Source organism: Monodelphis domestica, chromosome 1, assembly GCF_027887165.1.
Source record: "Monodelphis domestica isolate mMonDom1 chromosome 1, mMonDom1.pri, whole genome shotgun sequence".
In the NCBI taxonomy this organism is placed as follows: domain Eukaryota; kingdom Metazoa; phylum Chordata; class Mammalia; order Didelphimorphia; family Didelphidae; genus Monodelphis; species Monodelphis domestica.
The window spans coordinates 22,441,360-22,467,937 of record NC_077227.1 but is presented as its reverse complement, the minus strand read 5'-3'; the positions used below and the strand labels follow the sequence as shown (position 1 = coordinate 22,467,937).

Sequence of the window (26,578 nt, the reverse complement as noted above, 5' to 3'; positions counted from 1 at the left end):
CCTCCATCCTACAGAGAAATACATTGAACTCCTTCCCTTTTGAAAAAGGAAAAAAAAAAAGGAAGCAAAACTGCCTTTGGGATAAGGATGACATTTAGAGTCCAGGACTTAGATTTCTATCCCAAGCCTATCACTTCCTCCCTACGTGACACTGGTCAAGTCACAACTTCCCTGCCTTCAGGCTTTTCATCTGTAAAATGAGAGGATAGAAGGACCACATTTTGCTCCCATTTCCCACCCCAAGAAGATGTTTCACTTTCTCTTTTCCCTGCAACCAAGATTGACCAATGTAGTTCATCTGTGTTCAGCCATCTTTCAATGCCTTTTTTTCTCTTTGTTTCTATTTTATTGGATTGGTTTATACAATGTTTTTTTAAGCCAGTGGTTGAGATTTTACAAATGGCTTCAAAGTGGCCTGTTTGTAACTGTTAGTTCTACTCATTTTCCCAAGTACAATGGAGCCTGCAAAAACAATTCCTTTAAAGTGCAACTTTATCGCACATTCTGCTAAGTATTTATTAAAACTCATGATATGGAGGGAGAGGGAGGGAAGCACACCTGAGGACGTGCGGCAGAGATTTGGGAAAGGATTGGACGAAAGCCATATCCAGGGTTATTTTAATTAACTTGTTGCATTTATTTCGCTTTTACATTACCTAAATCCATTCTTGTCCTCCTCCAGTGCCTCCTAATGGTTTGGAAGCAATTCTGGGTTTTTAAAAACTGTGCCAGCAAAGTATCTGCCTCTAGTGAGCTGGGACAGCTTCAGTTAGGTGTCCTTGGAGGGACTGAGGACCCATCTCATTAATTTTAAGTACAATTTCTGAGTCGTAGGAAAGCCAGCGAGCAGGTGGTGAAATTTGGGGGCGCAGAAATTCAGGAAGGTTGTCTGATAAGCTCTAGACCTTGGGATTTTAACCTGGTTTCAGAGAATTCCAGTGGGGTCCATGGATATATTTTAGGAAGACCATGAACGTGGAGGGGGTAGAAATTATATCTTTATTTTCCCAAACTGAAATTGGGCTTTCGCTTCAGTTCTGAGCCAATACCTGAGATTTTATCACTGGTGGAAATCATAGACATTTTCATATTACCATTACATTTGTTGCAGTTGTCTCAGAATATTACTTTATGCTCATCATTACTGGTTATTTGGCCTGCCATTAATTCTATTACTCCATAATATTTTGATAACTAAAAATATGTGGATAGCTATTTAATCTAATTGGTTTTCTTTGTAGCCTTCAGTATTTTATTTTTATTTATTCTTTATTTATTTGTATTATTAAATTATTAATTATTATATAATAAATATATGAATTATTTAATGATTATTAAATTATTAATTGTTATATAATACATATATAAATTATTTGATGATTATTATTATTTATTCTGCCTTTAAAAATATTATCCTGAGAAGAGTCCCTAGGCTTCATTAGACATGACCCAAAATAAACAAGAGCCACTGGCCTAAGGAACAATGTTTTTGCCTTTTCTCTTCTCCCTCGGGCTTAGTGTAAATGTTTGTTGACTCACTGAGAGTTGAGATTTGGGCCACTGAAAAGACTGCCTACTGCTATGAAATCCAAGATTCTAGAAGACGAATGTACCAATTTTCAAAAAAGGGGGAAATAGAACAAGTCTTGAAACCAGTGACTTTGCTTTGGGGTTCTGGGAAAACCATAGAATCAAAGAGGAGGTGATGTCTTTGGGCAGAGGGCAGTGAGAGCATCACTGCCTTTATCAAGAGCAGATCATTCAAGATTAAATTCATTTCCATTTTTGGAAGGATCCATGAAGTGAGGGGACTCATGTGGATAAGTTTACCTAGATTTTAGCAAGGTTTTTCCTAAATTCCTCCCTTGATTTATATGATGAAGATGGCGAGAGATGGATGAGATGGGTGCCCAATTAGATGTATTCAAGAAATGCTAGGTGTTAACGATTCTGTGTCAACATGTCCGGAGGTCTCCGGTGAATTTCCCCAGGGATCCACGAGTGCACAGGCTCATGCGTATTTTAACGTGACTCTTAAAAATCAGTGACTTGGATATAGATGGGATGCTTATCAAATTGGCAGATGACACGAAGTTGGGAGGGATAGCTAACAGTGTCAGGATCTAAAACAATCTTGACAGGCTAGAGTAATGAGCTGAATCTATTAAGATGAAATCAGGAGGGATAAATATAAAGTCTTGCACTTGGAAACAAAAAAAAACTATTTGACAAGTATAATATGGGGGAGGCCTGGAGAGATAGCAGTTGTGGGGAAAAAAAGAAGTTTCTGGGAGGGTTAATAGGCTGCCAACTCAATGCAAGTCAGGAGTGTGATGTGGTGGATAGTGGAATTTGCAAGACCTTGGGCTGCATTAAAAAGGGCTGAGATTGGGAGATGATGACACCACCATACTCTTCCTTCATTAGAGTCTTGTGTTCAGTTCTGGGTTCCACAGTTTGGGAAGGCCACTGAGAAATGGGGGAGTGACCAAAAACGGTAATCAGTGTGGGGAAGGGACCTGAATCCATGACATAAGAGGGATTGGTTGAAGGAACTGGTTATTTAGTCTGGAGGGAAAAAATGATTCAGTAGGGCCATCATGATTTCCTTCAAGTATTTGAAAGGCTGCCTTGTGGAGGAGGGATTAGATTTATTCTATTTGGACTCAGAGGGAAGAACCAGGAATAATAGGTAGAAGTTGCTAAAACTAGGTGTAATGATTAAAATTTAGGGGATTGGGGGAGACTGAGGCAGGTAGAAATTAGTTTCTCTCTGCAAGGAATATATATTTTTTAGAGGTTTATTAAAGGTTAAAGATTAAGAATATACAAGTATGAAACATGTGCCTAGGCCAGAGGCCTAGACAAAATAACCTCACATCATGGAAGAGACCTCTCTGCTCCAAAAACGGAAGTCCAAAAAAGGCCAAACCCTTCAAAAGCCTTTGCTTAAATATCTTCTCGATCTCGGCCCAGGTGAGATTACAAGGCATTCTGGGGAAGTGGAGCAAAGGCTCATGGGGATTGTAGTCCTGTATTCGAGTCTATTTTTTACATCCCCCCGTGTGATCATTTGTGGAAAAATTAATTTTTCCCCAAAAGGATCATAAAAACATAATAAACTTAAAAGATTACAATAGTGTGAGGATAAGAGAAAAAATAATAAAACCAATAATTTCTGAACACATTGACAAAAAGCCGTTAGGGGGCAGTCCCCTTTGGCATGAAAGTATACATACAAATAAATGTTCAATCAACCACACCCAAAGTTCAATTTTGTGCAACTTGTGGTCTGGAGGCTTCTTCATGATGGCTTCTCCAACAGTTCAGTTTCTGAATTCAGAGAGGTAGCATCTTCTTCACCTAAAATTCTTCTCAAAAGGAATTTAAACTTTGCAATTTAAATAATGATTTTTTTTTTTTACATTCCCCCGTGTTGTGGGTGATTGAAAGATTCAGAATCAGTTAGGGATGCATGGCTGAGGTATGAGGTATATGAATCAATTGGCAAGAGATATGCAAGGCTTTCTCACCAAAAAATGAGATCCATTTCCTCTTTGTATCTGGCCATGATCACTGTGAGTAGAAGGCAAATGAATTGAACAAGGTTAACAATTTTTTCATCTTTAAAAATACAGTAGTACAACTATGTAGATATCAAAATCCCCAAAATTCTCAATAGCCCAATTAATTACAATAGCAAACAAACACACTTTCATATTTCACATAAGTTGCTGTATGACATTTTTAAAACCTATGAATTGATGGACATTTGTCACAATTTTTACAAACATAGCAATCTTTCAACCTTGGTATTTAAACATATTTTTTTTTAAAACAAAGTAAAACTCATCTTGGGTTAAGAACATAATCAAGAAATCTATATATCATTCTGGTGCAAGTAAAATAGTGAGCTGAAGAGCATAAATAAAGGGGTGCTCCTTGTTCTTGGAGGCTTTTCCCAAGGGTACAAATGCCCTGAAATTAACTGCCCAACTTCCATTCACATGTGGGAAGGTTGGGGGTTATAAAATACATTTCACTTCAGCTACTAGAATGGGCCTTACCTCGTGGTAGGGGCAGGCAAAAATAACCAGACTGTTAAAATTCCAAAAATCATATTTAAAAAACCCTTAAAATCAAATCATTTGAGGTATTTAGCACATTAAAATTCCAAAGGTTGTTAATACAATTATAACCAGTTCTGAAGTCCATCTATCCTCAGCAAAATAGAAAAAACTGTTTTTTCATATATGGGCTTATTCACAACAATATTTGTTCAACAGTTATAGGGGAAAAACAACAGAATTTCAAAACTCAGTACATTCAAAATACATTCAATCAACCTTCAGTTCAAGCAGAATAATATTGAATCCAGTAATATATGAACTTAAAATCACAAAGTTAAACCTTAAACAAAACAATGCAATAGAATACAGATAATTTTATAAACCATTAGAGTCTGAAATGCCTTAGAATGTAGCCTTTAGTCTCTTCAAAGTTCCTTGGGGTTTTTTTTTGTTTGTTTGTTTTTATTTATCCATTTAAATGTCTATTGTCCGAAGGCAGAGTAGTAAAGGCTAGGCTATGGAGTTCAAGGGATCCGTCCAGGGCCCCACAGCTGGGAAGCATCGGAGGCCAGATTTTAGCTAGAGACCTCCGGTCCCTGGGCCTGGCTTCCAGTTCGAGGGGCCACCCATTTTCCTCCCCAAAGTTAAAGTTGAATCTTTGGGCTGAGTCTGCTCCCAGACGGGCAGGTAAAATCAATGAAATTGCCAGAAGAGTCAAAAATCCTTTTAAACAGCCCATTGCTTTTTAGGTTTCTGTTTGAAAAGTCTGTTTCTTCTCTCTAGTCTTTTCTCTCTTTCCCCTCTCTGATACCCCTGCAGCCAATACCCCCAGCCACGTGGAGGCTTAGCCTAAGGGAAAATCTCCTTTCCCTCTGGTCTCTCCCCTCCGCCCACGTGGCCAATACTGTTACCAGCTGGTCGCAATGAGTCCTGAGCGATCTGCTCCGAGGATCTGGGTGATGAGCCTGCTGGGTCGGGCTCCTGGGTCTGGGGCACAGAAATAGGCAGGCAGCGGGCCGCTGAGAGGCCAGGAGCAGGAGCGGCTGCGGGGGTGGGCAAGGCCGGGACCAGGTACCAGGTGAGGACGATCAGGGCTGCAGGCTGCAGGCAGGAAGCGGCGGGGCCGCTTTCTAGGTACTAGCTATTAAAACTGAATTTAAGATCAGAAAAGAAATCAGAAGACTGAAAGTTCTTTATCCCTTCGTGGTCGCCAAACTGTAATGATTAAAATTTAGGGGATTGGGGGAGACTGAGGCAGGTAGAAATTAGTTTCTCTCTGCAAGGAATATATATTTTTTAGAGGTTTATTAAAGGTTAAAGATTAAGAATATACAAGTATGAAACATGTGCCTAGGCCAGAGGCCTAGACAAAATAACCTCACATCATGGAAGAGACCTCTCTGCTCCAAAAACGGAAGTCCAAAAAAGGCCAAACCCTTCAAAAGCCTTTGCTTAAATATCTTCTCGATCTCGGCCCAGGTGAGATTACAAGGCATTCTGGGGAAGTGGAGCAAAGGCTCATGGGGATTGTAGTCCTGTATTCGAGTCTATTTTTTACATAGGTTTGATGTCAGGAAAACTTTATTACAATTTAAGTTACCCTAAAGTGGAATGAGCTGCCTTAAAGCATCAAAGATTCTCTTCCCATGAAGTCTTTAATTAGAGGCCAGAGGACCACTTGTTGGATTTATTACAGGCGCTGCTTTTGTGGTATTGATTGACCGTGAGCATTTGTCCCCACTCATATTCTGAGAGGCAGTGATTCTCAGTATTGATCTATAGATAAAGAATTTGTCCTATTAAATAGAAGATCCTTTCTATATGTGGCTTAGAAAAAGATGCCTTGCTATTTTCTTTTTAAAAAACCAAACAAATAAAACCAAAGAGAATAAATATCATAGCCATCTTGCAGTAGGGCAGTATAATTCACTGGCCAGAGCCGGAGAACCTGGATTTGAATCTCCAACAGTTACTGCCTTTGTGATACTGGGAAAGTCACTTGACAGACATTGGCGTGAGTATTCTTAGCTCTAAAATGAAGGGGTTGAACTAGACGGCTTCTGAGGCTTCCTCCATCTCTACAACACGGATTACATGAAATAGGGGGTCGAAACACTGATTCCTATGACCATCTAAAGAATTGTGGCTCTTCCAATGTTTTAAGGATAAAAGTTTGTCCATCAGCTTTAGAAGAAGAAAAATTTGGTGTACTGTAAAATTAAAGGAGTTGATTTTAATTCTATCCTCTTTTTTTTTTTTTAAACTCTTCTTGGAGTCAATACTGTGTATTGGCTTCAAGGCAAAAGAGTGGTAAAGGCTAGGCAATGGGGGTCAAGTGACTTGCCCAGGATCGCACAGCTGGGAAGTGTCTGAGGTCAAATTTGAACCTAGGACTTCCTAGCTCTCAATCCACTGAGCTACCCAGCTTCCCCCTAATTCTATCTTCTTAATAATTTTTCTTGCTCTCTCTATGCTATTTGTTAATTATTCTATGTCAACATGTCAGGAGGTCTCCAGTGAATTTTCTCCCAGATCCATGATTGCATAGCCTCATGAGTATTTTAACATGACTCTTTAAAAATCAGTGACTTGGATAGAGATGGGGTGCTGTTTCTCGCTATTCCCATTTCATCCGCATTCATCAACTTAAACAAGATGTATCTAAATTATACTAAATCTGGGCCAAAAAAAAATCGTCATTTACATGTACCTGAAGGAATATGGAAGTATCCCCTTCTGTTGACTTTTCTCCACATTGTAGAAATTAAATAAATACCTTTCAGTTTAGAGAAGTCTAAAGGAATTCGGCTGTATTACTGCTGACCCATGCTCATAGACCAAACATGTATATGAGGAACAGACAAGAGAGCTAAAGAGGGAAGTGTTGTCAAAATCCCTTGAAACCCACCAAATACATTATAGTCATCCAAGAAAATTTCCTCCCACTTTTCTCTGGAAAGAAAAGATGGAACTGAAGATGCTGAGCTCAGCTGGCCAGAGACAGCCCATATTACATCAACCCCACTAACTTGCCAGATGGTGGAGATTTAACATGCTGGGACCCTGTAAGATAGATAGATTCGGAGTTGATGCTTTACCTGGGTAAGTTCAAGAAATTTATGCGAGATCATTTTACTTTTGTTCCTGCAGTTTTGTTCACGGACCCTCATATTTACGAGCTGAACGTTGGTATCTCTCTGCCATATTTTTCCTGTTTTTCCTTTCTCTTCTCTGGGCAAAAATCCAGTGGATCTGTGACATACCATTTGAGTAAAGTCAAATAGAAGACAATATTTCAGTTGTTTCACAGCCAACAGTGGTAAAATATTCCTCGGGGGATAGAAAAATTACCAAGATTTTGACAAGTTTGAAGCGTGTTCTCTTGAAAGCATGTGGGAATGAAGGAGATGCAATAATCTAACCTGACTTTACTGGCAAGAGGACAGAACTGGGGGCCCTGAAGCCTTCTTCACACTCCAGACCTTTCAGAACTTGAAAGCCTCAGCAGGGATGGGAAAGTATAGCAAGACCCAGCCCTCTTTTCTCACCTCATTTCTCTCTCTCTCTCTCTCTCTCTCTCTCTCTCTCTCTCTCTCTCTCTCTCTCTCTCTCTCTCTCTCTCTCTCTCTCTCTCTCTCTCCCTCTCCCTCTCCATCCCTCTCTCTCTCTCTCTCTCTCTCTCTCTCTCTCTCTCTCTCTCTCTCTCTCTCTCTCCCCCTCTCTCTCTCCCTTTCTCTCCCTCTCCCCCACCCCACACCTCCTTCTCCCAGGGGAGCATACATTAGTGGTATCAGTAACATCATTTAAAGATTGCATTATTTCTCTTTCCCTGCTGAATTCAATCTCTATTTGTATCTACTAGGCTTTCTTCTTCCTGAGGTACTACCAGAGTTATTTTACCTTCATTATAAGCCTTTGACTTGATTAAGATGCACCACTTATTCCGCTCTATCTTTTTCCTCCTCTCTCCCATTTTACATTTCCTCTCATTCTGTTATTTAGTTATACAAAAAGCATTTATTCATATGTACCAAGTATTGTGAAGTTTAGTCCATGATATTTCAGGACTCTTTCTTCAACATCACTTCTATTTAACTTCTGCTTTCACTTTTATCTCTTTATGTTCATTTAGAACAAAATATATTAATAATTCCTGGTGTTATTTTCAGAAGAGTGGTAAGGAATAGGCAATGAGGGGTTAAGAGATTTTCCCAGAATCACACAGCTGGGACATGTCTGGGGCCAGATTTGATCTTGGGAACTTCCATCTTTGAGCCTGGCTCTCCATCCACTGAGCCACGTTGCTTCCCCTCTTGCTATTATCTTTTGTTACTATATATGCATTTACTTTTCTTGTATATCTGTTGTTTGAGGTATTTTTAAAGCAACAACAAAACATATCAGTTCCAATTTTCTTTCTGGAAATTCTTCTAATGCTCCTTTTTATTGGATGATAATAATTTTTCATTAGTGGTTCAATATAAATTGGCACCTTATATCACTTTGGGTTATATCTTAAGCCCCTTAGCTCTTTTGAACACATTATTCCATTCCCTTCTGTGGTTTCAAGTGTTTGCAGAATAGTCTTGTATGTTTTTCCCCAAATTTTTCTTTCCATTATATTCAGAGGTCTTTCCTCTGGTTATTTCTAGAATATGTAGTTTGTCATTAGAAATGCTACTCTTAACTACTATATTATACTACAAAGCAGTAATTAACAAAATAGTTTGACACAGTGAAGAAAAGAGAAGTCAATCAATGGAATAACTTAGGTATACACCATACAGAAACAAATGAACCTAGTATCCTAATGTTCAGTAAACCCAGAGACCCCAGCTACTAGGTAAAATCTCACTACTGGACAAAAATGACTGGGAAAATTGGAAATCAGTCTTATCAGAAACTCGGTATAAAGCAAAAAAGTATTTAGAGCAGTGAGGAAGAAACTACTTTTCAGAACTATGGAAAAAGGAATACTTAATGACCAACCAAGAGATAGAAATAATCCTAGAAGATCAGTGAGAAAGCATGTCTCTCCTCTTTTAATGGAGAAGTGACAAACTCTAGGCACAGAATGAGACATACATTTTCATACAGATCCAATACAACACAAATTTGGTTAATTAATATGTATATTTTAAGGAAAATTTAATTTTTAATTTTAATAGTTGTGGGGGAAGAGTGGAGGAGCTAAAAATCATAAACAACATCAGTAAAAATAAAGAAAAGAGCATTAGCTAAGCAAGGCTTCTGAGAAATGTAAGACAATATTGTCAGAAATGAGAAATGCGAAGCATCATGGGAAAACTCGTTTGAAACAATCCAGAGTGAAAAGAGAAAAATCCAAACAATTTATGTCCTGATTAAGATCATCTTGAAAATGATGATACATAAAGAACCTGTGATTTTGTTAGTGTGGTAAACCCCATCCACCAGGGTAGACTACAGGTGGTTGGTAATAACTAGTAGAAAAATTCTAGCCTGGGAGTTCCTAAATTGGGGCCCAGGAACATACATGTTCTGTATGTATATGTATACAGACAAGTGTAGGTGTATATATACACTTGAGTTATAAATGTATGTGTACATTTCTGTGTATATGTGTACATATGTGTGTAGAGATAATTATTTCAGTATAACTTGTTTCCTTCATAATCTTTTTTTTCTCTTTTTTAGTTATTTTGTTTGTTTTTCTTTTTTTTAAACAATATTTTATTTGATCATTTCCAAGCATTATTCATTAGAGACAAAGATCATTTTCTTTTCCTCCCCCCCCACCTCTCCCATAGCCTTCATAATCTTGTATATTTTATTTTATACATTTTATAATATTCTGAGAAAGGCTTCACAGAACTGCCAGACACAGAAAAGACCAAGGACCTTTGTTCTAGAGGATTATATTGTAATCTATTATGGTTCAATGAATTTCTTGGCATCAAATCATTCCTAGCAGAGGCAGGATATGAATCTTAGCTTCAAGAACATCAACAGCAGTAAAAATACAAGTGATTTTCTTTGCCCAGTTCTGTAGTTTCTTTTATTTTTAGTTCAAAGATATTTTATTTTCCCAATTACATATAATAATAATTTTCAACATATGTTTTCCAAAATTATAAGATCCAAGCTGCCTCCCTCCCTCCCTTCCTTTACCCCACTTGGAGATGGTAAGCAACCCACTTCCATATTAGTCATTATTGCAAAAGCACACCCATACAAAAGCAAAATTCCAAAATAAAATCACAAATATGCTGATGTGAAAGATGTAACGTTTTGATCCACATCCATCCAGCTCTAACAGTTTTTCCTCTGGGAGTGTGTAGCATTCTTTGTCATGAGTCCTTCAGAATTGTCCCAGATCATTGCATAGTTGAGAGTAGCCAAGCTTTCACAGTTGATCATTGAACAATATTGCTGTTACTGTGTACAATGTTCTCCTGGTCCTGCTAATTTCTTTTTGCATCAATTGATGTACATCTTTCCAGCTTTTTCTGAAATTATCCTGCATTTTGTTTCTTATAGCACAATAGTATTCCATCACCATCATATACCATAATTTGTTCAGCCAATCCCCAATGGATGGGCATCTCTTCAATTTCCAATTCTTTGCCACCACAAAAAGAGCTGCTGTAAATATTTTTGCACAAGCAGATCATTCCCCCTTTTTGATTATCTCTTTGCAGTAAAGATCCAGGAGTAGTATTATAGAATCAACACATATGCTCAATTTTATGGCCCTTTGGGCATAATTCCAAATTGCCCTCCAGAATGATTGGATCAGGTCGCAGCTCCACCAACAATGCACATTCCCTCCAGTATTTATCACTTTCCTTTGCTGTCATATTGTCCTATCTGATAGTGGCTCTAGTTTCAACAGCATAAGGAACTCTTTCTGCTAATGCAGAGCAACACCTTTTCTACAATGCAGAATCCGAAGACAATTTCTTAGGGCACGGACAGATTTGTCTTGTCTGGTTACCATTTAGCCACCGTGTCTCAGAGGTGAGTCTTGAAACAGTCTTTATGATTCATAAGGATTGTCTCCTAACCTCTATCCCAAGATCCCTCATAGCAAAAATAAATAAATTCGCACATATACAGACAGAGAGAAGAAAGAAAAAAGTCAGAGATGACAGGGAAGGAGATGGTTGATTTTAAAAATCATTTTGTTAATAGATACATTTTTAAAGTAGTTTTTTAAGCAAATTGTTTAATCTTTTGGAGCTTCATATTTCATAGGTGTAGCTTGTGTGAATGTTTTGTTGGCTGTCGCTGGCTTAGAAAAGAAAATTTTGTTTTTTTAATGAAAGAAAAGAAATAATGTGTCTGCAGAGATCAAAATAGTATTTTGATCTAAACACATTCTACAATTACTTGCCTTGTGGTGAGAGGCAAAAAGGTAACGTGTGATGCAGGAGCAGCATACTGAGCCTCCCGAGATTCACGATGGCTAGATTGCAACGTATGGAGATGCTGTTTCACGTTATGAGTAGGTTTCTGTGCTTGGGCGTGGCCATAATCGAAACTGACAAATTTCCGGACGTTCTGCTCGCTTCATACAGTCTGTGACCAACAGGGGGCGCTGCAGAGAGAAACTGTAGATTGGCGATGGCTGTTGACCAAGTTCAGTTGGAATAAAGAACAGAATATATTTGGACAAGAGAGAGCAGATTTCAGTTTATAAAGTGAACATTTCTAGATTATTGAATATCCACTGAGAAACAATGTGGTGTTAGGTCACATTGCTACTGTGACAGGATGCTTTAGTACACCAGTAATAAAATAAAAATTAAAAAAAAAAACAGCAGCTCTCCCATTTTAACCAGATGATAAGTTGGCATGAAAATAACAGGGATGGCCAGATTTTTAAAGGATCATATTTCCTCCCACCAGAGGACTTGGGGCCGGAAGTCTCCTTCCAGATTACTGAGACCACCCCTGCCTCTACCCTATTTTATAGAGGGGAAACGGGAGGCTCCCAGGATGGAAGCTTCCTTCTTGATCTAGACGGATGAGCCAATGACTTTTCTAAGGTCATACAGTAAGAGGCAGAGTCTGGCGAAGCTTTAAATGGAAATGTTGTACCTCTGAACTACATTCCCCAGAATTCCTTTAGTATTTCCCAGAATTCCTCTCCCCTTTCCATGTTTTCTCTATAGTTGGCTGTAACTCCGCCATTTTCTCTCATCTCTCGGGACAGCGGCTGAGTAAGCTCCCTTTTTACTGTAGCTTTTTTATTTTAGTTATTATTAATAAATCTCATAAAATGTAATATTTGGAGTTAGTGTATGTTCATTTTTAAGTCCATCCGACTGCACATCTTGTGTTCTTTTTAATACTTATTGTACTCATTGAGTGACTTCCTGGAAATACACACACACACACACACACACACACACACACACACACACACACACACACACACACACACACAGAGCTGTGCTATCCAAGCCCAAAGTGGATGATCATGGGAAGATTGCTGAAGTGCCTTCCTGCCCCTGTACTGGTTTTTCTGGATGGTGTCTGAGGTCCCTTCCAGCTCTGAGATTTGGTGAAATATTTTTGATGACTGTCCCTAAGAGAAGCTGTACAATGGAAGGTCAGCCAACAGCTGGAATCTTCCAACAAAGGCTCACATATCTCAACTGTCCCTTGTGCTTCCAATTTACTTCCTTTCCCATTTGCCCAAGGGAAGGGATGCCTCCTTATGTTTCCCCTGATACCCAAGGTCAAAGAGCCCATCCTCCCAGCTCCTTTTCTTCTTGATGTTTTAGAGGAATATGAAGCAGGAGGCTTTGATGTCCTTCCAGAGGGTTGGTGTGTCCCATGAAGGCTTTCAGCAGTCATTACAGATTGTAACCTCATCCTTTATTCCAATTTAGTGATGCCAAGAGTGATGCCAAGAGAGTGATGCAGCCTTTACAGTAATCTAAGGCAACACAGAGGGAGCACAGTCCTAGAGTATGAGAAGGAGATGTGTGTCAGTAGGGGGAGTTCTGCATCCCAATATTTCATTCATTCATTCATTCATTCATTCATTCATTCATTCATTCATTCATTTGTTTATTTGTTCATTTATTTATTTTTAATTTGTGTTTATTCATTCATTCATTTATTCTTCATTCATTCATTCATCTATTTATTTATTTATTCATTCATTCATTTATTTGTTTATGTGTTTATTTATTCATCCATTCATTTATTCATTTATCTATTTATTCATTCATTTGTTTGTCTGTTTATTTATTCATTCATTCAATCATTTATTTGTTTGTTTGATCATTTAATTTATTTGTGTGTTTATTTATTCATTCATTCATCCATTCATTTATTCATTCATTTATTTTTTTGTTTATGTGTTTGTTCATTTATTCATTCATTCATTTATCTATTTATTCATTCATTCATAAATTTATTTGTATGTTTATTCATTCATTCATTCATTTATTTGTCTGTCTGTCTGTTTATTTATTCATCTATTCATTTATTCATTTATTTATTTATTATTTTTAAACCCTTACAGTCAAAACTGTGTATTGGCTCCAAGGCAGAAGAGTGGTCAGGGCTAGGCAATGGGGGTTAAGTGAGTTACCCAGGGTCACCCAGGTGGAAGTGTCTGAGGCCAGATTTGAACCTAGGGCCTCCCATCCCTAGGTCTGGCTCTCCATCCACTGAGCCACCCAGCTGCCCCCAAGGATCCCAATATTTTAAAAACACATACCAACTCAACGACAGCTTCCAGAAGCCATCCATCAGGAGAGGATTTGGACGGACTCGGCCTCTGTTTTCAGTTTTTGTCTTTTAAATTGTATTGATGCTTTCTTTGTGTTTTTGCAATTCTGTTATTTCTAATGATGCCTTCTTCACCCGCAATGGTGGAACAAAATAAAATAATTAATCTGATGAGGCATGTGCCATGTTGCTGCCGTGGCTAGCCCTGTCCACCTCTCCAATGAAAAGAGAGAGGCCTGAGATAATAACCTTCTTTTTTTTTTCCCTTCCCAAACCAACACAGAGGCTATTTCTAGGGAGTCCTGTCTGATTTTTAATTGGGTGAATAATTTTTTAATTTAAAATTTTTTTGCAAAATATCTTAGTTCACTAAAAAATAGCCACTTAGATGAAAGGCTTTGTGGCTCAGTGGCTAGCAGAAGAGCCTTGGACTTTGGAAAAGTTGAGTTCAATCCTGTCCTTGATGCCTATTGGCTGTGTGCTTCTGGGAAGTGACTTAATCTCTCTGTGCAGATTTCTTAAGATTCTAATTAATAGATGAGCTGTTAACCTAAGTTAATGGAAGGATTGAGAAGTCAGGCTAGCCCTTACGACAGGAATCTCAATCTGGTAGGTATGTGTGGATATCTCTTATTAGATTATAGGTCATTTATATATGTATGTCGATACTACATGTCTATTTTCTCTAGTTGATGATGTATGTACACATGAAAATGCACATGTGTGTGCGCACATGTTCAGTCTTCTTCAGTCACGTCTGACTCTTGGTAACCCCATTTGGGGTTTTCTTGGCAAAGATACCAGCATGGTTTGCCATTTCCTTCTCCAGCTCATTTTACAGATGAGGAAACGCTGGCAGGCAGAGTGAAGTGACTTGTCCAGGGCCATACAGCCAGTGAGTGTCTAAGACCAGAATAGTTTGCCATTTCCTTCTCCAGCTCATTTTACAGATGAGGAAAGTGAGGCCCAAAACAGGGTGAAATGCCTGGAATCACATGGCTAGTAAGTGTCTGAGGTCAGATTTGAACTTGCAAAGAGGAGTCTAATGGACTCCAAGCCTGGAACCCTTTCCATTGTACTAGCTGCCCATTGGGATCTATGGGCCTATTCATGTGTGTAGGTCTATATATAATCATCTGTTTTGTTTGCATTTTCCAAACCTGTATAAATAAGAAATATAAATAACAGCTGCTGCAAGATTTGGCTTTTCCCCCCACTTTTTCCCATATTATTAATTTGTGATGTTAAATTTACCCTTCACATGCCTTATAATTTTAGAATCGAGGAATAAAAATATCCCTTCAGTATTTAAGGTAAAGTTAAAGCTAAGGAGGCTTCCTCGGAGGAGCCGCTTTTGTCATTCCGTCTCCTTTGATTGTAACTCCTGCTTTTTGGGATGCATCGAGTTCGAGCTGCAGATGGCTTTCCTACCAATATTGGGACTAGCGTAGAATGGCACACACAGGCCTCTCGGCAGGGTTCGAACCCCGTTGTAAACGGCGCCCACTAAGTCTACCTTATAGGGAAAGCAACCTGGCCGAGCCATGCAGGGCCAGCCCAGAAGGCAGGAAGACGTGGCCTCAGGACGAGTCATCGGAGACAACTAGGAAACTACACGGATGACATCTCAAGAGTGAGGCTTGTATCTGTGCATGTGGGGCTATGCGAGTGTATGTGAAAATACACCTATACATGGATGCGTGTGTATTTATTAGTGATGAATGCAAATAATATTAAACAAGGATATTTTTCTCTCTATTATAGAAATACATATAATATACAAACATATCCACATATACATTTATGTGCATGCTTGTGCAAACAACCATGCTGACATGCACATATAAGATGATATAGACATGCATGTACATGTGTGTGGTTGTGTGTTTGTGTGTGCATGTACACATATAGGCACAAACACAGAGCCCCCATTGACCTGGCACTCTTTAGGCTTAGAGCTTTACAGGATAAGTAGGGAACCGACATCAATGACCCAGCTTTGTGTTTCACGGCTTTTGTGTTTTATTTTCTTTTTGAATCAAAGAAAGATGGCTATGATTGGGCCGAGGAGGTATAAATCACTTTTGAAACAAAATCTAAGTCATATTCCTATAGCTCGTTGGCAATGTCCCATGACGCCATATCAAAGTGAACATTTCTTAGCTTGATTAGAAATTCAGCGAGAATGGCAGCTGTGAGTGTCTTTTGCAGTTGCATTGTTTCTCTGGAATCCATATGGCAGGAATCACATAACACAATTTCCCCTCGAACAAGGACAGTTCTCGAAGCAGGTTCTGTTCCAAATGACGCTGTTTGTCTTTGCCTCCACAGGTTTTCGCCCGCCATATTTTTATATCTGATTAGCATTGTGCCATCGTTATGGCTCCTGGAGATGCACCATGAGACTCAGGTAATTCCTTTAGGAAATTAAGAGAGAAAATTGAGATGTAGCCTTTAGCAGTCAAAACTCTTGGGTCCAACCCAGTCATTGCCTGGAGAGGTTGACTTGGCTTAGAGAGCCTGGTCATCATGACTGGTCAAAGCTCCATTGTATTCAATATTAATTATTTAATTTAATTTATTTATTTAATAATAACAAATTGTTATTTAATTTTGTCATTTAATTTTTGGTTTTTATTTCATTGTTATTTAATATTGAGTAGTTACTCAAAGGGAAGCTAGATGGCACAGTGGTTAGAGTGCTGAGCCTGAAGTGAGGAAGTTTCATCTGTATGGGTTCAAATCCAATCTCATATACTTATCAGCTCCACAAACCTGGGCAAGTCACTTAACCCTATTTGTTTCAGTTCCTCATATGTAAAAAGAGCTAGAGAAGAAAATGCCATTGTAGTATCTCTGCCAAGAAAACCCCAAATGGAGCCATCAAGAGTAGGAAATAATGAAACAACAACAACAACAACAACAACAACAACAACAACAACAACAACAACAACAACAACAACAACAACAACAACAACAACAACAACAACAACAACAACAACAACAACAACAACAACAACAACAACAACAACAACAACAACATTTTATAACTAAATGAAAAAGTCATTCCATTCAACAACAACAACAACATTTTATAACTCAATGAAAAAGTCATTCCATTCAGAATCGCATCCCAGAAGGGGATGATATTCCTTTTCATGCAATATATTTATGATTGTGCCAATTCTTTGTATTTTTATACTGGAAAAGTACTGTCTCTGGAGTTTGAGAACCTGGGTTCAAATCCTACCTCTGCACTATACTACCTAGGTGATGTTGGACAGGATTGTGATCATCCATGAGTCTCAATTCTCTCATGTATAAAATGTGGAGGTTGGACTAGAAAGGAATGCTAAGGTCCCTTTCAACAGTCCACCTAAGATCTTATTATCTTCTGGATATCATGGACTTTGTCACCATTCTTCCTACAATGCAGTGTCCCCAAATACATAGAAGACCTTAAATATGACTGGATAAAGGCAGAGCACTTGAAGAAGAGTAAGCATCTTTATTCTGGATGTCAAGCTAAAGGAAAGAAATGAACACATATGGACACACACACACACACTCATCAAATAATCATTTAGTTAATAGGGAAATAATTCTAAATTTCAGTCTGTAGGAATTGTGCCAAAATAGATGAGGAAAAAAAATAATAGCTAGGATTTAAATGGCACATACAAGTTTGCAAAGAATTTTCTGTATAGTAGTTCATTATTTTCTAATAACAACCCTGTGAGTGGTATGTGCAATTATAATTATCTTACTTTTATAGATAATGACATTGAGTCTGAGAGGGGTTTAGGACCTTTTCCAGAGAAATATAGCTATTAAATAGCCAAGGAAAATTTGAACCCAGGACTTAGTGGTGATGACCCCATTCTAGTAGAGAGAGGTTGAATTGGAAGATAAAATCACTATCAGGTATTCTTGCTTAACTATACTTCTTTGTATCAAGGGTGGAGGGCCAGTTGGGAGAACAGCTTTGTTGTTTTTCTCCCAGAAATGCCTGGGAATCAAAGAAACATCATGAAAAAAAAAAAAGGAAGTCGGGTAACATTTTAATAATGGTTATAAGCAAATTCATTTTACACGTAAAACATATTGTGTATTGCAATCTCAACATGTCTTCAGTTTGAGAATGATTCCTTTGAATTTTATTAAAATATAACAACCACGGCAAGGGACAATGGGCCGAGCCATGTGATGATCACCTACATCTGACAAAAGGAGTCTGTTGTTAGTGCCAAGCTGTGGGCTTCCCCAGTTCACTTGTATGTGAGATGGATAAAGCCTTCAAAATCCCATCGGGTTCTCCATTTCTAAATACAACCCACTCCAGAACCCAGGAATCAAGCAATCAAGGTCAGTGCAGGGTGTTGGGGAGTTTTCCCAGGCTCCTGTGCAGGAGGCTGTTTGCTTCATTGGAGGCGCCATGTTTTGGGACATTGTTCCCTTTGTTCCTCTATGAGTGGCGACCAGAGATGGTCCAAACAGCTGTGCTCTCCTTCAGAGGGATGGGGGCTCTTGCCTCTACGTTTTACTTATTTCTAACATGTCATGTATTAAAATCTAAGGTTCTGTGGAGGAAAGAAAGAAATAGGTTCTTCACTGCCTCTTTGTCAGCCCTCAGAGGGAGCACAGTGGAGAGAAGGAATGAAAAACAGCAGAATAACTATGAAATCTGTACTTTCAGCAACTTTAGGAGGAGGCTTGTTTTCTTTAAAGATAATTCCACTCAAAATTCCAAGATCTCTAAATGTGTGAATGCGTCCATGAATGTGTATATGTCACATATAGGTTAGCTTTGCGGAGGAATTTTGAAATTCCTCAAACCCACAAAAGCTGTTGTTTCTTTTTCTTTTTTTCTTCCAACCCCTCCCTCCCCCCCAGCTTGTAAAATTTGCATTGGCTGCCACACTGCTCCGGAGTGGCCCACTACTCTTCTTCTCCTGCCTACGCCTCTCTCCTTTTGCTACTCTCTTCATCCCGAGCATCTGCCTAGATGAAACACACACACACACACACACACACACACACACACAAACAGTTCTCTCACAAATACAAATTCCTGTGAAAATGGAAACCCAAATATGCTTTCACTGCACTTCTGGTAGAGTAAATTTTGGCCTCTAACCAAATGACGGATGGGGTACAAGTTTTTCAGGCAGAGAAAAATGAACAACACATTGGAGTGAGTATTTAAGCCAGAGAACTCCTCCCCCTCCTTATATTTTAAGAAAAAGACTCTCCCAAATAAGATATGTCGTGAAATGGATGTGGGATCACATTTAATCTGCCTGATTCGCCATAAGGCTCTCTTGACCCCAAGAACATTATGGATGATGGGCTTTTCGAGAAAGATCAGTCATAATGATGAGCTGGAATTTAGGTCCATTCCATTCCCTTCCATTCTAAGCACCTGAGATCATCTTGGCACTGAGTTGGGCTCTAGAGATAATAAGGAAATATGATAGTTGTTCCTTTCTTCAACAAGTTATATTCTAGTGGTAGTTTGAGGGGTGTTGGGAAGTGCAATATATGATAGATAGATAGATAGATAGATAGATAGATAGATAGATAGATAGATAGATAGATAGATGGATAGATAGATAGATAGATAGATAGATAGATAGATAGATGGATGGATAGATAGATAGATGGATAGATAGATAGATGGATAGATAGATGGATAGATAGATAGATGGATAGATAGATAGATGGATAGATAGATAGATGGATAGATAGATAGATGGATAGATGGATAGATAGATAGATAGATAGATAGATAGATAGATAGATAGATAGATAGATAGATGGATGGATAGATAGATGGATGGATAGATAGATAGATGGATAGATAGATAGATGGATAGATAGATGGATAGATAGATAGATGGATAGATAGAAGGATAGATAGATAGATAGATGGATAGATAGAAGGATAGATAGATAGATAGATAGATGGATGGATAGATAGATAGATGGATAGATAGATAGATAGATGGATAGATAGATAGATGGATGGATAGATAGATGGATGGATAGATAGATGGATGGATAGATAGATAGATAGATAGATAGATAGATAGATAGATAGATACAAAATACTATTGAGACTTTTGTTTTCATTGCCATAATCCTAGGGAACTGTTGGTGGTATGTTGTAAATGTTTAACAACCAGCTCTCTGGAAAAAAAAAAATCCAAACTGTTATGTTGGTTACTTAAGTATAATCCAGAAATACATACAATAAACATATAATACACATGTAATAAACCTGTCTGGCTCTGCCAAACTGTTACAACAGGAATTTGGTGAGGAATGAACAAGAGGGAAACATATACAAATTCAGATTTATTGGCTGGGAAGGGGAGGAAGGAACAGGGGTTAGGAGAATTACTACAAGTTATCTTAAACACCAGTTTCTAGAAATCTATCTAAAACTATCTTATTCTAAGCTAAGCAGTAAGTTTTCCCAATAACCAAGTCTCACAAATGGAGTCCAATCAATGGGTCAGGATCTTCAGTTGATAACTGTCCAGCGGTGAAGAGTGTCCTCAATCTTTACTCAAGCTGCCAGCAGCCAGTTTCAAAGATTCCTCTCTTCAGTTGTTATCAGGAAAAGCAGAAACCTGTTTTTCCAAACCTCCAACCTTAGGTCCTTCCAGGAGAGAAGTGTCCAGACAGTTGGGACCTTAGAACTTTCCCCAGATCTTGGCCTCTAGGCTCCCATGTGACACTCAGTCACATGCTCCTGTCAATCACTCTGACATATGTCTTACTCAGTTTGTTTGCAAAAATGCCCTTTCCCTATCACAAAACCAAGAATCTAATCTATTTCCTTAACATACTCTCCATCACTTTTTCAAGTCTAGATAATCAACAGAACCACAAATGATATTTAATATTATTTATTAATATGACAAATATTTGTTGATTTCTGAAACAGAAGTGTTCATACTGAAAATTTACTGGTGGACCCTGGTGAGCTGGTTATGAATGGGCATCGATACACTCTGGAACTCCACCATGAGGAACCTCCTTCTAGTTAGCATTTTCTCAGCAGCTTCAGGTCATCAGGATCTGCCTAGATACCTGAGATTGGTTTGCCCAATTCATGGAGCCAGGACATGTCAGAGGCTGAAACACTTCCCGACTCCAAGTTCAGATCTCTACCTTCTCAACCACTAGGTGCTTCTCAAGAAAAATACAAAGAAAATACAAATCCTTTTCAGCTGGAGAATGGAGGTAGGGAATGGAAGGACATGCTAAGCTCTAGGGCCATTAGGAAGAGTCTCGTGGAAGAGATTGCTCTGCAGCTAAGCCTTGAAGGGAGCTGGACAGCATTTAATTTCCATCTTGTGGAGCTGTTCTCATGGAGCTAGGATGATCTTCCCCACTGCAATGTATCTGATCTCACCACGTAGATACTCTCTCCGGTGGGTCTGATTGCCACCTCTCCAGATTTTCTTATCTTGAATGCTTCTTGTCTGTACTCTTTCATATAAAAGCTACAATCTATACAACAGGAAACCTCCTACTTCACAGGACCCCAAATCAAAATCTTTTAACTCTAATGCTAACTTGCAAAGGGCTTCTGCAGGTCCATTCTACCCCCTCACATAGGAATAAGGATAACCGAGGCTCAGAGGAGTGTGAGAATTTGTTTTTCATATACTGTATTAGTTCTCCTATCAGGATCCTAGAATAGAAAGGCTGAAATCAGTTTGTGTGCAGTAAAGAAGATTTTCTGCGAACCTTAGGCACCATCCAGCCTACAGATCTTTGAATTCTCTTTGTCCTTAGGAACGTGTTCCTTTCACTGATTCCGGCTTTTTGCAAGGATTCTTTTCCAGCATATGAGACAAATCATCACCTGTCTACCTGAGGGTGTGGGGAAGGGCTGAGGGTTTGATGGACCACCTCCCAGTGAGCCATGACCAATTAGAGATGTTTTGAGGTAGTCAAGGAAGGAGCTGAATAATGAGCTCCCAAAAGTACACGTAGGTACCTGAGCCAGGAGTTCCCAGAGTCTTTGGAGAATTCTGGAGAATCCTTTGACTGTAATAAAGACGTCTTGACCGGACACTTAATAAGTTATTTTCAAATGAAGAAATACTGTGTCTCCAGAATTTCAGTCATTAGAGAAGTCACACCAAAGGCTTAGAGTTTCTAAGTCTAATACAATCAAGTGGTCCTAACTCTTAGCCTAACCCACCTCCATTTTATTGTTTGCAGAGCATCCAAGTAAACCCTGACTTTGAATCTGCTGTACCTTCCAATGGCCCCAGCCTGTCTCTTATCCCTGATTTTGCTCCTCCCTCAGACTTTCCTGTTCATTCATTTATATTTTCGAGTTTTCCTCATGGAGAGAATGTCATTATCGCTATGGCTCATTTCCTTTAGTAACTCATCAGCTCATTAGTTGTTGGATAAAGAGCACACATTTAGAGTGCCAGTGGTTAAATGAACATTGATCAATGACCTAAAGACCACGTGGAAGGGCTGCTCCCATTGCTCCCTTTCCGTGGACGGATGGCCATTTGTGTCTTGGACTGCCATGGCCATAGCATGATCTAGAGGGAGAGTCACTTGATTTGATTTCAGAGGACCTGAATTTTAATACTGGCTGTCATTTATTTCTCGTCTGCCCTTGGGCAAGGAAGTTGGTCTTTTTAGGTCTCAGTTTCTCATCCAGCAGAATGAAAGGGTTGGAATGGACGGCTTCTGGAGTCCTCTCCAGTTCTAAGTCCATAATCTTAGGACCTTAAGACCTGCCAGTGCTGAGTGTTCCAGACTTAGCTCAGGTGGTCCTTGGTGAGTGGTTAGTTTCTACACATATGGACACACTTTTTCTAGATCTGTGATTTTTTTCATTGGTTTGTGGGAATTCTCTGACTAGAAAACTCCCTCAAACAGTACAGATAGGCACAAGGACTGGAATGTATAATCTTGGAGAACATGTAAGAGCACAAAAAAGTGGTGAATTGCTCAGTCACAAAGCCTTCACGTAACTATTTGATGTACAATTTTCTTTTCTTCTTAATACACTTCCTGTCCCTTTTTGGTGACAAAAAGGCTTTTTGTTGTTGTTGTTGTTGTTGTAATCCTTCTCTCTTGAATGTATTTATACCTATAAATAAGATCTTCAGCTGTGATTTAGGCTCAGTGACCTAAACTGGGATTCTGGTCCAAGATATTATGGTGGTCCACAGGAAGGTAGCCCTAGAATCCAGGAATTTCATGAAGAAACTTAACATTTCAGAGAATGATTTGATTCAAACATCTGGTGCAAAAAACTGATGGATGGAAATAAGTTAGGATTTCAATAGTCTGGGGAGAGGGATCAGGCAGCTGAACCAAGATGGTAGCCATGTTGAGTGGTGAGATAAGAGAGATGTTAAAATGACATCTGCTTGTGTAATCTTTGCACTGATATATAATATATTTATATTGCCATATTATGTATACATACATATTATATGTACATATATTTTTAAGTATTGCAGTAACCAGGCTGAAGGAACGTCTCCGAATGCCAGTAGCAAGGCAGACTTCAATCAAACTCAGTTGATGAAGAATCACAACACGGTGGCTGAGGCTCTCCTTGAGACAGTAAGAGACGTTTCTCTTTCTTGTATTGAAAGATCTAGTGGTAAGGGAGAATAATAATTTATAATATTCATGTAACTTCTACTATGTGCCGGGTACTGTGTTAAGTGCTTTACAATTATTATCTCACTTGATTCTCACAACAACCCTGGGGGCTAGGTGCTAATATTGCCCCCATTTCATATATGGGGAAACTGAGGCAATCAGGGGTGAATGACTTGTCCAGGGTCACACAGTAAGTATCCTAAACTACATTAGAACTGAAGTCTTCCTGATTCCAGGCTTGGCTCTTTCTTCTGCTCTACCCCTGCCCCTTACCATCTGTATGGCCTTGGATGAGTTAGGTCATAGACCTGAGCCTCTTTTCCCATCTTTAAAATGAAGGCATTAGACTGGATCAGGACTGCTTAAATCTGGGGATGGCGAACTTGGCTTCTGAAATATTTTGATAAATATATATTTTTCTTTCTTTAAAAAAAATACGCTTACCTTCTGCTTAGAATCAATACTGTGTATGGGTTTCAAGGCAGAAGAGTGGTAAGGGTTAGGCTATAGGGGTAAGGGACTTGGTCAGGGTCACACAGCTGCAAAATGTCTGAGGCTGGATTTGAACCCAGGGCCTCCCTTTTTCTTTTGAAAATGGCTTTCAATCCATTGAGCCACTTAGCTGCCCTTTAATGGTTCTATTTCCATAGAATTGACTTACTTTATAATCCTTTACTTTTTCTGAGTTTAACATATTACTCTGAGGTCTCCGTGGGTGTGTCTGGGACACAAAAAGTGAGGAATCCGGGACTTCGGGGCCTCCAAGGCCCCTCCAGCGTCTGTCCGTATTGGATAAGGCACCGCCGCCCTCCAAATGCTTCCTCATCAGCCTCGCTGCCATAGGAATAGGCAAAGAGAAAGGCCGATGGTTAGGAATTGCACCATGTAGAAGAGGCTGAGCTTGTTCGGGTTCTCATTGGATGCCTGTTAAACCGAGAGAAGACAAGAGAGCAGAAAGCGCTGCATGTTCCGCAGCCGCTCTTGGAAGGGGGACTGTTGGGAGAGTTTCATGTCTTCATTCATTTTGTCTCATGACACTCTCCAGGGGGATGATGGGGGATGCAGAAGGTACTTTAAGCAGAGATTTGAATACGTGATTATGCATCTGGCTGCCTAATGCCATCCTTGGGGAAGCCAAGAGGGATTTCACTGACTTGCTAGTTACAGGTTAATAGAGGGGACTGTTTACATTCTTAAAAAAAGGAAAAAAAGAAAAACATCCCTTACCTTCCATCTTATTGGCTCCAAGGCAGAAGAGTGGTCAGGGCTAGGCAATGGGGGTCAAGTGACTTGGCCAAGGTCACACAGCTGGGAAGTGTCTGAGGCCAAATTTGAACCCAGGACTTCCCGTCTCTGGGTCTGGCTCTCTATCCCCTGGGCCACCCAGCTGCCCCCTTTTTGCATTATTCTTACCTTTTTTTTCACTTGTGTTCCCCATTCGTGTTCTCTGAAGTGAGAAAGAGAAAAGGATTCAGACTTGTAACTCTTTCACTGCGCGGGCTAGAACGAGCGATCCCACCCTCAGAAGAACAAGCTTCCTGCAGTCTTAGAGGCGAATGAGGACAGAAGTGGAAGCTCAGAGCCGCTGGGGTGGTCCGTCTCCAGCGACTTCCTTGTGACCCTCCGTTCGTGTGGCTTTTCCTCTAAACAGGCCAAAGGTTTTGTCAACGATTTATCGACTGTGTGCGAGAAAGTTTGGACGCTGGGACTCCACCAGACCTTCTTGTTAATGCTCATCATTGGGAGGTGGCTTCTGCCCATCGGCGGGGGCATCACCCGGGACCAGCTCTCTCAGCTCCTCCTCATGTTTGTGGGGACCGCGGCCGACATACTCGAGTTTACTAGCGAGACCCTGGAAGAGCACAATGTGAGGTGAGGGGGGGAGGGGAGGGGGGAGAAGGAGGAGGGGGAGGGGAAGAAGGGAAAAGGATGAGAGGGAGGGGGAGGAGGAAGAGGAGGAGGAGGAGGAAGAGGATGGGGAGGAGGAGGAGGGTGAGAAGGGAAGAGGAGGGGAGGAGGAGGAGGAAGAGAAGGAGGAGGAGGAGGGTGAGAAGGGAAGAGAAGGGGGAGGAGGAGGAGGAAGAGAAGGAGGAGGAGGAGGGTGAGAAGGGAAGAGGAGGAGGAGGAGGAGGAGGAAGAGAAGGAGGAGGAGGAGGGTGAGAAGGGAAGAGGAGGAGGAGGAAGAGAAGGAGGAGGGGGAGGAGGAGGAAGAGAATGGGGAGGAGGAGGAGGAAGAGAAGGAAGAAGGGGAGGAGGAGGAGGAGGAGGAAGAGGAGGAGGAGGAGGAGGGTGAGAAGGGAAGAGGAGGAGGAGGAGGAAGAGAATGGGGAGGAGGAGGAGGAAGAGAAGGGAAGAGGAGGAGGAGGAAGAGAAGGAGGAGGGGGAGGAGGAGGAAGAGAATGGGGAGGAGGAGGAGGAAGAGAAGGAAGAAGGGGAGGAGGAGGAAGAGGAGGAGGAGGAAGAGGAGGAGGAGATGGGTGAGAAGGGAAGAGGAGGAGGAGGAAGAGGAGGGGGAGGAGGAGGAGGAAGAAGAGGAGGGGGAGGAGGAGGAGGAGGAGGAGGAGGAGGCATCCTTTTGAGACTTGGTGTATTTTTTGGAAAGAGGATTCTTGGTTTATATTGGGGATGGCAATAGTTTTCAGTATACAGTACCATGATATAATCCTTATTACTGTTCCTCCCATATGAGATTCCATCTCAATCTCCATGGCTTTGCACAGCCTGGGCCCTATGCTGGGAAGGCACTCTCTCCCCATACCCACCTCTTAGAATACCTGGTTTCCTTCAGGAAATTTCAGCTCAGGAGTCACCTTCTGCATGGAGTCTTTCATGGCCAACACTCACTTTCCTACCCCTTCAGCCCCTAGAGCCTTCCCTGTCCACACCAAGATTACATGACTGTTTTATATATATTTTGTGATTCATTTATTAAACATATTTATATTTGGTTTATATAGAATATAATATTTATAGAGTATGTTATATTTATCATATAGTATATTTATTATATAGCATATAGAAATTTACATTTGTTTTTATAGTATATATTTATAAAATATGTTTATATATATCATGTAGTATATACTAAATTCTTTATACAGAACATAGGGTATATTTTT

The 26,578-nt window shown here is 39.9% G+C and overlaps 1 protein-coding gene across 1 annotated transcript in view; it reads left to right on the top strand.

Annotated features, from left to right (window-relative positions):
- The window catches only part of TMEM26 (transmembrane protein 26), a 60,319-nt gene that overhangs the window by 4,212 nt on the left and 29,529 nt on the right, over nt 1-26,578 (top strand). Inside the window, exons 2-4 of the mRNA XM_056795918.1 lie at nt 16,131-16,209; nt 23,304-23,417; nt 25,111-25,331. Coding sequence (XP_056651896.1) covers nt 16,131-16,209; nt 23,304-23,417; nt 25,111-25,331 — 414 coding nt within the window. The remainder of the gene's footprint in view (nt 1-16,130; nt 16,210-23,303; nt 23,418-25,110; nt 25,332-26,578) is intronic.